At 42.8% G+C, this 16,196-nt stretch overlaps 2 protein-coding genes across 3 annotated transcripts in view; one reads left to right on the forward strand and one right to left on the reverse strand.

Annotated features, from left to right (window-relative positions):
• The window catches only part of zyg11 (zyg-11 family member, cell cycle regulator), a 56,622-nt gene extending 49,235 nt beyond the window's left edge, over positions 1-7,387 (reverse strand). For both annotated transcript variants that reach the window (XM_080195453.1, XM_080195452.1), the window contains exon 1: positions 7,120-7,387. In XM_080195453.1, the coding sequence (XP_080051579.1) occupies positions 7,120-7,122 (3 nt within the window). In that variant the 5' untranslated portion in view covers positions 7,123-7,387. The remainder of the gene's footprint in view (positions 1-7,119) is intronic.
• A 228-nt stretch (positions 7,388-7,615) lies between these two features.
• Positions 7,616-15,914, forward strand: coa7 (cytochrome c oxidase assembly factor 7). The gene is made up of 3 exons (XM_080196557.1): positions 7,616-7,855; positions 11,773-11,913; positions 14,780-15,914. Exons 1-3 carry the CDS (start codon positions 7,750-7,752, stop codon positions 15,226-15,228), a joined length of 696 nt encoding a protein of 231 aa, XP_080052683.1. The 5' UTR covers positions 7,616-7,749; the 3' UTR covers positions 15,229-15,914.
• Positions 15,915-16,196: the final 282 nt, after the last annotated feature.

Genomic DNA, 16,196 nt, shown 5'->3' on the forward strand with positions numbered 1-16,196 from the left:
GCAAGACCTCCCTGCTTTTATATTCTATCACCCTCATAATAAAGAACAGAAAGAAAGAGGAGGAGGAGGAGGAGGAGGAGTAGTATTTTTGATGAGGGAGAACATTGTAGCAGTACTGACAGGGGATATATTCAAGGGTTTGCCCAGAGTCTATATTAATAGAACTGAAAAATAAGGGAGAGATCACTTCGATAGGATTGTACTACAGGGCCCCCAAATAGTCAGCTGGAAATTGAGGAACAATTAGGTAAAGAAATTACAGATAACTCCAAGAAAAATAGGGTAGTAACAGTAGGGGACTTTAACTTTTTCCAACATTGACTGGGACAAACATAGTATTAGGGGCTCGGATACAGACAAATTTGTTAAGTGTATTCAGGAGGAATTTTCATTCGGCAGTGGATGACCCAACCAGAGATGGCCCAACTAGTGAGGGGACAAAACTTGACCTCCTCTTGGGAAATAAGAAAGGGCATGTGACAAAAGTGTTTTGAGGCATCATTTTGGGACTAGTGACCATAACCGGATGAAATGTACCCCAGGACATTGTCAGAGGCTAAGGAGGAAATTGTGGATCCCCTAGCAGAGATATTTGAATCACTGACAACCACAGGTGAACTGCCTGAAGATAGGAGGGTAGCAAATGTTGTGCCTTTGTTTAAGACGGGCTGCAGGAAAAAGGATTGAATGTCTTGTTAAGAGGAAAAAGGAAGCGTATGTAAGGATGAAAAAACAAGGTTCAGTTGGGTTGCTTGAGGGTTACAAGGTAGCTAGGAATGAGTTAAAAAGAGCTTAGGAGAGCTAGGAGGGGGCATGAGAAGTTCTTGGCGGGTCGGATAAAGGAAAACGCCAAGGCTTTTTGCTCTTACGCGAGAAACAAAAGAATGACCAGGGTGAGGTTAGGGCCAGTCAAGGATAGTAGTGGGAACTTGTGCATGGAGTCAGAGAAATAGGAGAGGTGTTGAATGAATACTTCTCTTCTGTATTCACTAAGGAGACGGGCCATGTTTTTGAGGATGAGGTAGATGTTCTGAGGGAAGATGTATTAGCAATTTTGAAAAACCTGAGGGTTGATAAGTCTCCTGGGCCAGATGGGATACATCCTAGAATACTTTGGGAGGCAAGGATGAGACTGCGGAGCTTTTAGTTTTCATCTTTGCATCCTCACTGTCCACAGGGATTGTGCAAGAGGACTGGAGAGTAGTGAATGTTGTTCCTCTCTTCAAGAAAGGAAATAGGAATGATCATGGTAATTATAGGCCAGCTAGTCTTACTTCGGTGGTCGGCAAGTTAATGAAAAGGGTCCTGAAAGATAGGATTCATGACCATTTGAAAAGATGCAGCTTAATTCGGGATAGTCATCACAGTTTCGTGAGGGGTAAGACCTGCCTCACAAATTTGATTGAATTCTTTGAGGAGGTAGCTAAGCGTGTAGACAAAGGTAGAGCACTTGATTTCATATACTTGGATTTTAGTAAGGCATTTGATAAAGTTCCCCATGGTAGGCTCATGAAGGAAGTAAGGAGGTGTGGGAAAGAAGGAAATTTGGCCGATTAGAAAGTAACTGGCTGTCTCAGAGAGGGTGGTGGTGGAGGGAAAATTTTCAGACTGGAGGCCAGTTATCAGCAGTGAACCAGAGGGATCAGTGCTGGGTCCTCTGCTATTTGTGATTTTTATCACCAACTTGGAAGAGGGGGCTGAAGGGTGGGTTAGTAAATTTGCTGATGACATCAAGATTGGTGGAGTAATGGATGAGGTGGAGGGCTCTTTTGTTTCTGTCTTCACGGAGGAGGACGTGAATAATTTGCCGGGTGTTAGCGATGGAAAGGTGGTAGGACTGGAGGGTCTTAATGACATTACTGTTACTAGAGAGGTGGTGCGCAACAGACTGGAGGGGCTGATTGTGGACAAGTCCCCAGGACCGGATGGAATGCATCCGAGGGTTCTGAAAGAAATGGCGGAGGTGATAGTGGATGCCTTGGTGGTTATTTTCCAGACGTCGCTGGATTCCGGGGAAGTGCCGGAGGATTGGAAAACGGCTAATGTTACGCCGTTGTTTAAGAAGGGTGCCAGGCAAAAGGCGGGGAATTACAGGCCGGTTAGTTTAACGTCTGTGGTAGGTAAAATGTTAGAATCCGTCATTAAGGAGGAAATTGCGAGGCATCTTGAAGGGAATTGCTTGATAGGGCAGACGCAACACGGTTTCATTAAAGGGAAGTCGTGTCTGACAAATTTACTGGAGTTCTATGAGGATGTGTCTAGGGCGGTGGATAGAGGAGAGCCGGTGGATGTGGTCTTTCTGGATTTTCAGAAGGCGTTTGATAAGGTACCTCACAAGAGGTTACTGCAGAAGGTCAGAGGACATGGAGTTGGGGGTAGGGTGTTAGCGTGGATAGAGGATTGGTTGTCAAATAGGAGGCAGAGAGTGGGGGTCAATGGGTGCTATTCAGATTGGCGGTTGGTGACTAGTGGGGTGCCCCAGGGGTCGGTGCTGGGGCCTCAGCTATTTACCATTTATATAGATGATCTGGAGGAGGGAACCGAGTGTAGGGTGTCGAAATTTGCTGATGACACCAAGATTGGGGGAAAGGCAAATTGTGCGGAGGGTGTGGAGAGTCTGCAGAAGGATCTAGATAGGCTGGGCGAATGGGCCAGGAAATGGCAAATGGAATTTAATGTTGGCAAGTGTGAGGTGGTCCACTTTGGTAGGAAGAATGGTAGGAAGGACTATTACTTACGTGGCGAAAAACTGCAGCAGGCGACGGTGCAGAGGGACCTCGGGGTCCTTGTGCATGAGTCGCAAAAACCCAGCCTGCAGGTGCAGCAGGTGGTCAGGAAGGCGAATGGGATGCTGGCCTTCATAGCGAGGGGGATTGAATATAAAAGTAGGGAGGTCTTGCTGCAGCTGTATAGGGCACTGGTGAGGCCGCAGCTGGAGTACTGTGTGCAGTTTTGGGCGCCGCACCTGCGCAAGGATATTTTGGCCTTGGAGGGAGTGCAGAGGAGGTTTACTAGGCTGATACCGGAGTTGAGGGGGTTGAGCTATGAGGAGAGGCTGAATAAACTAGGCTTGTACTCGTTAGAGTTTAGAAGAATGAGGGGAGATCTCATTGAGACGTATAAGATGATGAATGGGATGGATAGGATAGAGGTGGAAAGACTCTTCCCGCTCAAAAAAGACAGTAGGACTAGGGGGCACAGCCTCAAGATAAAGGGGGGGCGGTTCAGAACGGAGTTGAGGAGGAACTTCTTCACTCAAAGGGTGGTGAATCTCTGGAATTCTCTGCCCGTTGAAGTGGTGGAGGCTGCCTCGCTAAATATTTTTAAGAAGCGGGTTGATGGGTTTTTGATAAGAGAGGGGATTAAGGGTTATGGGGAGAGGGCGGGAAAGTGGAACTGAGCCACGACAGATCAGCCATGATCTTATTGAATGGCGGGGCAGGCTCGAAGGGCCAGATGGCCTACTCCTGCTCCTATTTCTTATGTTCTTATGTTCTTATGTTCTCTTGTAGGCTGCAAAGAGACATCTATAGGATGCAGAGCTGGGCAGAAAGTGGCAGATGGAGTTTAACTCTGATAACTGTGAGGTGATTCATTCTGGTAGGACAAACTTGAACGCGGATTACAGGGTCAAAGACAGGGTTCTGAAGAATGTCGAGTCACAGAAAGATCTTGGGGTTCATATCCACAGATCTCTAAAGGTCGCCACTCAAGTGGATAGAGCCTTGAAGAAGGCCCATAGTGTGTTAGCGTTTATTAACAGAGGGTTTGCATTTAAGAGCCGTAGGGTTATGCTGCAACTATACAGGACCTTGGTGAGACCACATTTGGAATATTGTGTGCAGTTCTGGTCACCTCACTATAAGAAGGATGTGGAAGCATTGGAGCGAGTGCAGAGGAGACTTACCAGGATGCTGCCTGGTTTGGAGGGTAGGTCTTGAGGAAAGTTGGGCTTTTCTCTTTAGAGCGGAGGAGGATGAGAGGCAACTTAATAGAGGTTTATAAGATGATGAGGGGGATAGATAGAGTGGACATGCAGAGATTATTTCCTTGGTGGATGTAGCTATTACAAGGGGGCATAACTTTAAGGTTCATAGTGGGAGATATAGAAGGGATGGCTGAGGTAGATTCTTTATCCGGAGAGTGATTGGGGTGTGGAATGCACTGCCTGCTGTGATAATGGAGTCAGACACTTTAAGAACTTTCAAGCGGTTATGGGATATGCACATGGAGCACACCAGAACGATAGGGAGTGCAATAGCTTGATCTTGGGTTTGGACACAGCTCGGCACAACATCGAGGGCCAAAGGGCCTGTACTGCGCTGTACTGCTCTATGTTCTAAGCCTGGGAACTGCAAACCGGTGAGCCTAATGTCTGTAGTGGGTAAGTTGTTAGACAGTATTCTGAGAAACAGGATCTACAGGCATTTATAGAATCCTACAGTGCAGGAGGCGGCCATTCGGCTCATCAAGTCTGCACCGACCACAACTCCACCCAGGCCCTATCCCCATAACGCCATGCATTTACCCTAGTTAGCCCCCCTGACACTAAGGGGCAATTCAGCATGGCCAATCCACTTAAGCTGCACATCTTTGTACCAGAGAGGACTTCAAAGAGGCAAGGACTGATTAGGGACAGTCAGCATGGCTGTAAGAGTGGAAAATCATGTCTCAAGAATTTGATTGAATTTCTTGAAGGGGTAACCAAGAAGGTAGCTGAGGGCAGCGCGGTCAGCATTGTCTTCATGGCCATTAGCATGCCTCTGACAAGGTACTGTATGGTAGGTTGTTGCACAAGGTTAAATCTCTCAGAATTTGGGTTGAGGTAGCCAATCGGATACAAAATTGGCTTGATAACAGAAGAAAGAGGGTGGTTATAAGGGGCTGTTTTTCAAACTGGAAGTCTGTGACCAGTGGTGTGCTTTAGGGATCAGTACTGGGTCCAATGTTATTTGTTATTCATATTAATGATTTGGATGAGAATTTAGGAGGTTAGTAAGTTGGCAGATGACACCAAGATTGGTGGCATAGTGGACAATGAAGAAGGTCATCTAAGATCATCTTTTTCTCCGTCATCTTTTTCCCCACAATTTGGTAATCTATAATACACCCTTATTAATTTACCAATCCCTTTATTTTTAAAATTTTACTTCCAATCATATTTACTCTTCCTGTACATCTTGTTTACATTAATTCTCTCTGCAGCAACTAATCACATTACCATATTGCCACTCCACTTCCTTTCTTATAAATTTTTGGCCACTTCCTAAATGTATTCTGCCCCAAATTGTTCTCTCCATTCTTGTCCAAGATGCAACAAAATTTTTCTCCAGACTATTTAATCTAGACCTTCCTGCAATACAACTGCTCACAGTTCACATCCCATATATTGCAATACATGGTGTTTTAACCTTTGATTTGCTTGGTCTTTGTCCAAGCAATCTCTCGCTTCACTTCAGCTGTGTTCATGTTTATAATTAGTCCACTCAATGTTATGCCTCTAGCCATATTTCCATCACTAAATTGTTTATTGAGTGAAAATTCATTGATTTTACTCTATTTTTAGTGGATCCTGGTTGTTTTTAACATCACACCCCTTACTGCTAGCTTAAATAGGCATCACTGCAAATTATGCAATAAGGATAATCAACAAAAAAAAAACAAATTAATTAAAATACCAAAATAAAACAAAAGTTAAGAATGGCAAAGATCAAGGAAATGAGAAAAAGTAAATTATAAAGTAGAATAGACCACAGTGAAATAAATCTAATAGTATAGTCACATGGGTTTGCAGTAATGATACAAAAATGGCTTGAATCCAGAGTCAGGACCTGATCTTAAATAGATAGCCTTGCTTGGCCTTCAGAATTTGTTCGGCCTTGACAGCCAATTTATACTCCATGCAAAAGCGAGGGAGCAAAACTGCTTTTCGGCAAAAGGTAATTCTTAATGTGAATGAACGGTAAAGTGGCACTTCTCTTACATTTTCTCCACGAAGTATTTTGAGCAAGCTGAAATACAGTCTACTTTTAACAATCAAGGCGATCAGTACCTTGTAATGCTATAAGTACAATAGATAATAATCGCTCAAAAAATGTACCAATCAAAAACTCAATATAAAAGACACTTGATCATTGTTCAAAAATTACAAAAATGTATTATGCTTATTTAAGCGTCCAGATTTTTTTTAAAATCAGTCTGATACTACCTTCAAAACATCTACCAGTACTTTATTCAACCTCCCTCCCTACCAGAATTATTCAGGACATTAAAAATAAAAGCAGATCACGAGGCCAGGAGCTACAATTTCACATCCTTCTGTATCCTTTTACAATTTGAACCAAATAAGCATTCCAGTGTTGCTAACATGAACACGACGATCATAATCATTAGTGGCCTGTTTCTATTCACCCTTCGCCTGTCAGACCGCTGTTGCCGAGTATTGAATGGCATATTTACACAAATTCAGCAGTGGTACAAAATGGTTTTAGCTTCACATCAATGTTACATTTAGAGTGTGAAAGCAGTTTAAAACGTAGCAATATATTTGGTCAAAGGCTGACCGTTGCGTAAGACTGATAAGTATACTAATAGCCACATCCAAACACAATGCTGGAAGAAGCATAAATCGCTGAAAATACAACAAAATTAATCTTTAATTTGTAATAATTTACTTCAATCCGGAATAAATATTTCATAGTTAAGTGCAGTCATTACGATTTCATTTCCGTATTGAATTATAAAAGCAAAAACAGATGCAAATTTGGAGATATACAAACATACATGCAATTATTGTGATGGGCATTGCAAAATGGTTCTAATATTGGACCAATGGAGATTAAAATAACAATTCGCCATGGCAGCCGTCCTTAAACCATTATTTTTTGCAGAAATAATATCGTCCCTGACAAAAAAAGTCTTCGAATCTCTGCAAAAGGTGGCCCAACCGCCTCAACACATCGATTAATAAAGACAGACAGAAGCCTGGTGAGTAAGCCTGGCCAAGCCGGACTCGGAGCTGGTTGCGCCTGGAAGGGGCGGGGAGGGGGGACTGCAGGCTTCACGAATAAAAACAACCGTCAACAATCCGTTAAATTTAAAACAACACAACATTCCTACCATGGTGACGGCCGCGAGCCTAGCGGAGCCTCAGAGGGACTGAAAACACCAACATGACGGAGGGGGGGCGAACCCACGGTCCGACAAAAGATCTGATCCACACAAGGTCGTCGAGCCCCTTACTAAAGCACACTCTTTCGCATCGTCATTGCCGGCGATATTTTTTAAAAATAAAAGTTTGCCACCCAAACAGTAGGAGTTTAATGTTTATTCTGTTGGGATATCTGCTCTGCAAGGAACCCTGACACTAGCCGGAAACACTCCCAGAGGCCGGGGGGTGGGAACATAGGGACAATTAACCCCGCCCTGACCTTCCCTTCCTCCAAACCCATTGGCTGCAGCCAGTGCGCAGATTCCCCGGCCTTTGCAGCTATTGGTGTGTATAACTGTCAATCAGAACTACATCGTCGCTATTGGCTGTCTCCCCTGCTTGGCCGGTCCGGGGGGCGGGGTTGGGTGAGGGGACGCGCGGAAGGACAGCTTCAGAGGCGGCGGCGAACGAGGCAGTTGAGAGCGGCTTAGGCTTTGGTGACCTTGGAGTTAGGCGTAGAGGCTGTGCTGAAATCGTATCGCGATCTCCCCTTCCCGCCCACCGCCACCCCACCCGCTGGCTGTCAATGATTGAACGTGATGGCCGGGCTGATCAATTTCCAGGATGAGGCAGAAGTGAGAGAGTTTCTGGACAATCTAGGGATCGAGTACAGTTACCAGTGTCACAAAGAGAAAGATCCGGAAGGTAGTGAAATCAACCACTGGGGGAGGAGGTCAGGGTGAGAGGCGGTCGATTTAAAACTGAGATGAGGGTGGTAAAAAGGGCTAAGGAGTAAGGAGAGCTTTCATGGAGTTGGTGGCAGGCACAAAAAGTTTCCCCCAGTTTTCCATACTTTGACAAGTGCTGGAAATACTCAGCAGGTCTGGCAACATCTGTGGTGTGAGAAACAGATTTCTCATTCTGACTTTACAGAGGGTGGTGAGTTTTGGAACTCGCTGCCCCATAGCACGGTGAAGTCTGAATCGTTTCAGAAGAATGTATTTCTAAAATTTTAAAAAAGGGATATGGGGAGCTGGTAAGCAGGTGGTTTTCAGACCAGCTATGATCTGATTGAATGGAGAACTGAATTTGCCTACTTTTGGTCCTCATTCAAGTGTTCCTCAGATACTCTGTCAGAAAGTTGGTGCAGACTTGATGGGCTGAATGACCTCCTGCACTGTAGGGAATCTATGGTTCTATGAAATCAACAGCTTGTTTTTCAAAAAAAATCCTCAGTCGGCACAGTTTTGGGCGCCGCACCTGCACAAAGATATTTTGGCCTTGGAGGGAGTGCAGAGGAGGTTTACTAGGCTGATACCGGAGTTGAGGGGGTTGAGCTATGAGGAGAGGCTGAATAAACTGGGCTTGTACTCGTTAGAGTTTCGAAGAATGAGGGGAGATCTCATTGAGACGTATAAGATGATGAATGGGATGGATAGGATAGAGGTGGAGAGACTCTTCCTGCTCAAAAAAGACAGTAGGACTAGGGGGCACAGCCTCAAGATAAAAGGGGGGCGGTTTAGAACGGAGTTGAGGAGGAACTTCTTCACTCAAAGGGTGGTGAATCTCTGGAATTCTCTGCCCATTGAAGTGGTGGAGGCTGCCTCGCTAAACATTTTTAAGACGCGGATTGATGGGTTTTTGATAAGAGAGGGGATTAAGGGTTATGGGGAGAGGGCGGGAAAGTGGAACTGAGCCGCGACAGATCAGCCATGATCTTATTGAATGGCGGGGCAGGCTCGAAGGGCTAGTTGGCCTACTCCTGCTCCTATTTCTTATGTTCTAATAGAGATCTGATCTATTTGATAATACGTAAGATTACGTAAAGGCAGAATTACACTGAGAAATCTGTTTCTCACATACCACAGATGTTGCCAGACTTGCTGAGTATTTCCAGCGCTTGTCAAATTATGTAACACTGGAGGAAGCTTTTCATACCTGCCACCAATTCTATGAAAACTCTTTCTTACTACTTAGCCCTTTCAAATATACATCTAATTCTCTTTTGCCAGTTGTAACTGATTGAAGAAACCATAAAATATAGGAGCAGAATTAGGTCATTTGGCCCATGTCTGCTCCACCATTCAATCCATGGCTGATAAGTTTCTCAACCCCATTCTCCTGCCTTTTACCTTTAATCCCCTTACCAACCAAGAACATGTCTATCTCTGTTTTAAATATACTCAATGACCCAGCCTTCTGTGACAATGAATTCCATAGATTCACTGCCCTCTGGCTGAAAAAACTGAAGATTTGTATGTGTCCATTTCCTGTAAACTCTTTATAGATAAGGACATCATATAAAATGATATATAAATGCCATTCTTGGCAAGAGGCTTTAATTACAGGATGTTAAATTCATATAAGCAATTTTCATTATGAATGTGGACAAGGAAATTAATGTTGGAAAATATAAAAATTACATTATTCTATCTCTTCATCCAAGTCATCAATATAGATATTTTGGCCTTGGAGGGAGTGCAGAGGAGGTTTACTAGGATGATGCCGGAGTTGAGGGGGTTGAGCTATGAGGAGAGGCTGAATAAATTAGGCTTGTACTCGTTAGAGTTTAGAAGAATGAGGGGAGATCTCATTGAGACGTATAAGATGATGAATGGGATGGATAGGATAGAGGTGGAGAGACTCTTCCCGCTCAGAAAGGACAGTAGGACTAGGGGGCACAGCCTCAAGATAAAGGGGGGGCGGTTTAGAACGGAGTTGAGGAGGAACTTCTTCACTCAAAGGGTGGTGAATCTCTGGAATTCTCTGCCCGTTGAAGTGGTGGAGGCTACCTCGCTAAATATTTTTAAGATGCGGGTTGATGGGTTTTTGATAAGAGAGGGGATTAAGGGTTATGGGGCGAGGGCGGGAATGTGGAACTGAGCCACAACAGCTCAGCCATGATCTTATTGAATGGCGGGGCAGGCTCGAAGGGCTAGTTGGCCTACTCCTGCTCCTATTTCTTATGTTCTTATGTAGATTGTAAATAGCTAGGATCCCAGCTCTGATCATTGGGGCATTTCACTATTCACTGCCTGCCAATTTGAAAAAGTCCAGCTTATGCTCACTCTCTGTTTTCTATCTGTTAACTAATCCTCTACCTATGCTAATATATTACTCCCAATTCCACGAGCCCTTACCTTGCTTAGTAAGCTTTTGTGTGGCACCTTATGAGGTGCCTATTCGCTATCCAGGAAACCATCTATTGGTGTATCTATCCTTCTAGTTACATCCTCAAAAAACTCTATTAAATTTGTCAAATGGGATTTCCCTTTAGTACAACCATGTTGACTTGTTCTAATCACATAGTGTTGCTGTACTGTTCTGTGTTCTTTATGTACATTGTTAAGGCTTTCCAAATAATAGATTCCAGCATTTTCCCACCAACTTGTTAGGCTAAGAAGCCTATGGTTTTCTATCTCCCTCTTAACTTGAAAAACTGTGTAACATTTGCCAACTTTCAATCTAGTGGGACTGAAGCTAAGACCTGAAATTTTTGTTTGGTAGGGTCTCGCTGCCTTTGAGTCAATAGGAAACACATCCCTGTAAACTCCCAAGTACCCTGCAGCCATTTCACACTTGGATGAGATGAGGCCAGCAATCATTAAGGGGGCGGGGCGGTTCTCGACCTCAGAAGGAGGCTTCCAATGAAGGCACACCACTACCACCCCCCACCCCCACCTTTTCTGTCCAAGGAGTAACTTCTGATTTTCAGACTTCCCCATGCAAGTTTAATGCTCCTGCCAGCCCAAACATTGAGACTGGGCAGGAAACAGCCCAGCTGTTAAGTGGCCATTAAATGGGGCAACAGTAGACCCCCTGAGGCCTTGCCCATCCAAACATAAATTGCTGCGTGGTTGAGGCAGGCGGGAACCCGGAGGGAACCCCATTCATGCAATTTCATACCCCATCGCAGCCAATGAATTTTGGAAAATTGCAATTATGCTCCAGACTACCAGCAAGTAACATGAAGGGAGATATGCTAAGATACAAAAAAAGCATAAATTTATCAGATCAGCTGTTTTAAATCAGATGATGTAATATTTTTGACACTACTAGACATCAGTGGTATTGAAAATATATCCTCTGCGGGCAGGGGGGTATCCAGAACAAGATGATGCAATTGTGGGCCAAGATTTGAGCTGAGCCATTTAGGACTCCAATTACTTTTTCACACGGAGTGTAGTGGAAACCTGAAACTTGCTCCCTCAAAAGGCTGTGGATAATGGCTTAGAATTGAAATTCCGAAGACTGAGATTGATAGAGTTTGTGTGTTGGTTAAAAGTATTGTGTGATAGAGAACAAAGACAGGTAAATTGTGTTGAGGTACAGATCAGTCAGGATTAATTAAATGAGCAAGAACAAGCAGAAGAGGTTGTTTGGTCTACTCCCGTTCTTATGCCCATTGGCTCTGCTTTCCCATAGTTTTACAACAAACGAAATAAACCTACATTGAATATCAGCATATTGTTGCATCAGATTACAATTTTTTCTTTGAATTGTTAGTAATTGATTGTCAGAGATGAGTATACAGTGTGGTTATATATTTTTTTCAAACTATCAAAGCTAAATAATCTTCTTGTTCAGGTACTTTATAAAATTTAATATTTGACTTTTACCAGGGTGCCAACGACTTGCTGACTATTTGGAAGGAATTAAAAAAAATTATGAAGCAACTGCTCAAGTATTGAAACATAATTGCGAGGAAAACCAACATGGAGAAAGCTGCTATAAGCTTGGTTCTTACTATATGATTGGAAAAGGTGCAGTATATCTTTCTTTGCCTTTTTTTCAATCTCTTCTCAGTTATACTGCTTGCTTGCATCAACATTGTTAACAGATCATGGACTGTAGATGAAGTTTGTTATGATACAGAGGGCTGGTGGTATATATACATATATTGATATTCAATCATTAGAAATCAATACATTTCGATGGTTCCACAATACTGAGTTTTCTTTTAATAAAGAAAATGAAAGGCTTGCTACACTGGAAATTTGTTGTTCAGCTTTTGAAGACAGACTTTGCCTTTGGTAATAAAATTGCCAATTATGTAAGACTACAAAGATGTCCTTTATATTTGACCTCAAACTGCACTAATGCTGTAAAACTAAACATCAGTTATTATTCCAACAATAGTACTGAAGACTTGTGCTCCAGAATTTGCTGTGACTCTAGCCAATCTGTTCCAATACAGTAACACAGTCATCTCCCTGGCAATGTGAAAAATTGCCCAGGTCTGTCCTGTGCAGAAAAAGCAAGACAAATCCAACCCAGCCATTTACCACCCCGTCAGTTTACTCTTGATCATCAGTAAAATGATGGAAGGGGTCTTCAACAGTGCAATCCAGCCACATCTGTTTAGCAATAACCTGCTCACTGACACTCAGTTTGGGTCCTGCGAGGGCCATTCAGCACCTGACCTCATAACAGCCTTGATTCAAACATGGACGAAAGAGCTGAATTCTAGAGGAAAGGTGAGGGTGACTGCCCTTGACCAAGTGTGGCATGAAGGAACCTAACAAAACTGCAATAAGTGGGAATCAGGAAAAAAACTCTTCACTGGTTGGGGTCATACCTAACAGGAAGGAAGATGGTTGTAGTTGTTGGAAGTCAGTCATCGTAAATCCAGGACATCACTGCAGGAGTTCCTCAGGGAATATCCTTGGCCAAACCATCTTCAGTTGCTTTATCAATGACCTTCCTTCCATTGTAAGGTCAGGAGTAGGGAAGTTCAGTAATGTTTGCACAATGTTCAGCATGATTTGCAGCAGATATTGAAGCAGTCCACGTCAAAATGCAGGAAGACCTGAACAATACCCAGGTTTGGGCTGATAATTAACATTTGTGCCATACTAGTGCCAGGCGATGACCATCTCCAACAAGAGAAAATCTAATCATATCCCCTTGGCATCCAATGGCATTACAATCAATAACTTACATAAGAACATAAGAAATAGGAGCAGGAGTAGGCCATCTAGCCCTTTGAGCCTGCCCCGCCATTCAATAAGATCATGGCTGATCTGTCATGGCTCAGTTCCACATTCCCGCCCTCTCCCCATAACCCTTAATCCCCTCGCTTATCAAAAACCCATCAACCCGCGTCTTAAAAATATTTAGCGAGGCAGCGTCCACCACTTCAACGGGCAGAGAATTCCAGAGATTCACCACCCTTTGAGTGAAGAAGTTCCTCCTCAACTCCGTTCTAAACCGCCCCCCCTTTATCTTGAGGCTGTGCCCCCTAGTCCTACTGTCCTTTCTGAGCGGGAAGAGTCTCTCCACCTCTATCCTATCCATCCCATTCATCATCTTATATGTCTCAATGAGATCTCCCCTCATTCTTCTAAACTCTAACGAGTACAAGTCTAGTTTATTCAGCCTCTCCTCATAGCTCAACCTTTTCAACCCATTATTAATATCCTGGCAGTTACGATTGATCAGAAACAAGCCAGATAAATACTGTGGACACAAAAGTAGGTCAAAAGCTAGGAATCCTGTGGCAAGTAACTCATCTCCTGACTCCCCAAAGCCTGTCCACAATCTACAAGGCACAAGTAAGGAATGTGATGGAATACATTCCACTTACCTGGATGAGTGCAGCTCCAATAACACTAAAGAAGCTTGATACTATCCAGGATAAAACAGCCTGCTTGAATGGCATTCCTTCTGCAAATATTCAATCCCTCTACCACCAACAAACAATGGCAGCCATGTGTACCATCTATAAGGTGCACTGCAGGAATTCCCCAAGGCTACGTCAACAGCACCTTCCAAACCCATGACCGTTACCATCCAGAAGGACAAGAGCAGCAGATACATGGGAACAGCACTACCAGGATGTTCCCCTCCAAGCCACACACCATCTTAACTTGGAAATATATCACCTTTCCATCACTGTCATTGGGTCAAAATCCTGAAACTCCATCTTTAACAGGACTCTGCGTGCACCTATATCAAATGGACTGCATCATTTTAAGAAGGCAGTTCACCACCACCACTACCTCAGGGACAATTAGGGTTGGGCAATGAATGCTGGCCCAGCCAGTGAAGCCCAAATCCCATGAATAAAAAGAAACATTTTCTGCACTGATACAGGGGTCAAATTGAGCACTCATTGATTCATATCAGCTCCATACCTCATAGTTACCACCATACATGTTCAATATTGCCATTGCAAAAAATATAAAGCACATTTGTGAAAATGCTGCTGCAAAATAGTTAATAATTTAAAATTGCGGTCTTGACACCAAAGACCGTGTGTCTAATTTTTATCGCTGAAAATGCTCTGATCATTACTGTTCAGATAAAAACAAAGTCTGCATGGTAATTCTGTTTTATGTTTTTTACAATCTAACTGAGCATCAGAAATTTTTGCATGAAATCTATCCCATTTTTCTGAAGCCTTAATAATATTTAAATAGACTGAACATCCAATCACTGCATTGTGTCTTGACTAATGAACTTAATCTTATTGTTAAACATTGATTTTAGCAATTGCATTGGTTGATGTTTTAGCTGATTGAACTAATGTGTTTTCTGACATTAAGTTAATAGAGCAATATGTTTGTGCCCAGCAATAAATAGTAATATATATTTGAACAAATCTGAATATTTGATATTTTAACTCAGGTGGATTACAGCCGAATCTGAAGACTGCCTACGAATGTTTTGTTAAATCATGTGAAAAAGATGGTAAGAAGTCCTTTGATGCCTGCCACAATGCTGGATTGTTAGCTCAAGATGGACAAGTATTCAATAATGAACCAGACCCCGTGAAAGCCAGAGATTACTACACCAAAGCCTGCAATGGGAATTTTGTAGCCAGCTGTTTTAATCTAAGTACTCTCTACATTCAGGGAGCACCAGGAGTGGCCAAGGATATGGTCAAAGCCCTAAAATATTCTCTTAAAGCATGTGATCTGGGGCATATTTGGGCGTGTGCAAACGCTAGTCGAATGTACAAATTAGGAGAGGGTACATCTAAGGACAACGAAAAAGCTGAACTTTTCAAAAACAGAGCAAAAGCTTTGCATAGGGACCAAAAGGAATTTTCACAACAATTAAAGTTTGGCCAGTAAAATCAAATTCTGACAACTTTTTAAAATTGGTATCTGTGTTTAAAAAATCATATTGCCTTGTGTAAATCTTGGGTGAGGACATAATTGGACTTTGATTTTCTGTGATCATATACCCTGATAAAACTTGCACATGAATGATGATCATGAAGAGGAAGAAGCAGCGGGTGATTAGTGCCTGTGGAACAGTATGCCAGCAGGAAACACGTTCTTCTAAAGGAGTTGGAGAAGCAAGTACTAAAGAGAATCAAAAGAGCTGAACTTTAAGAAGTATGTAGAATATGCTCTGTGATCTGCCTTTGTTAATCAAAAATTATAGAAATCCTCATCGGTCTGGTGTTTTTTTAAACTTGTAATTGTGATATCTGTCTTCAAATTGCACCCCAAACATTAAGTGGGTAAAGAAGTAATATTTCCCACTGTAATTAGCTGTAGTCCAGAAAGGACCATAGACACTTTCTCCACTCACATCAAGGAAAAGATAAGGCAAGGAGGCCTGCGTCCAGGAACTGACTCATCCAGCATAGGAATGAACCTGCACTATCAGCGTCGTTCTGCACCACACTCTAGCCAACTGAGCTAACCAGCCCCCACAAGTTTCCCACTGGTGACCCCAGTAACAAATGTTGTACATTTTTTATGTTTGATTGAAATAGTGGATGGGAATAAAGTTATCTAAAACCCTCAAATTACCCCACTTCTTGAACCTTGTTATAATAAAGGCGAGTTTCTGCAGATGCTGGAATCTGAAACAATAACAGAAACAGCTCTGACAAAGGGTCACCCAGACTTAAAACATTAGCTGTATTTTCTTTCCACACCAATTAATTTTGATAACTTGACCATTTGTTAAATATTTAATCAATGTATAGAATATGAAAAGGATATTTTTTATTATCTACCAAGGACTCTACCCACATGTTTAATTATCTGAGGGGAAAATTCCCAGAAGCAAGTTCTAGTAAGGAAAG

The sequence above is a fragment of the Carcharhinus amblyrhynchos genome, chromosome 9 (genome assembly GCF_965287045.1).
Source record: "Carcharhinus amblyrhynchos chromosome 9, sCarAmb.v2.hapA, whole genome shotgun sequence".
NCBI classification, from domain to species: Eukaryota; Metazoa; Chordata; class Chondrichthyes; order Carcharhiniformes; family Carcharhinidae; genus Carcharhinus; species Carcharhinus amblyrhynchos.

Coding starts and splice junctions, on each gene's coding strand:
- coa7 (XM_080196557.1), top strand. CDS start 7,750: ATGGCCGGGCTGATCAATTTCCAGGATGAGGCAGAAGTGAGAGAGTTT. Junction 7,856..11,772: donor CAAAGAGAAAGATCCGGAAG/GTAGTGAAATCA, acceptor GACTTTTACCAG/GGTGCCAACGACTTGCTGAC. Junction 11,914..14,779: donor TTACTATATGATTGGAAAAG/GTGCAGTATATC, acceptor ATTTTAACTCAG/GTGGATTACAGCCGAATCTG.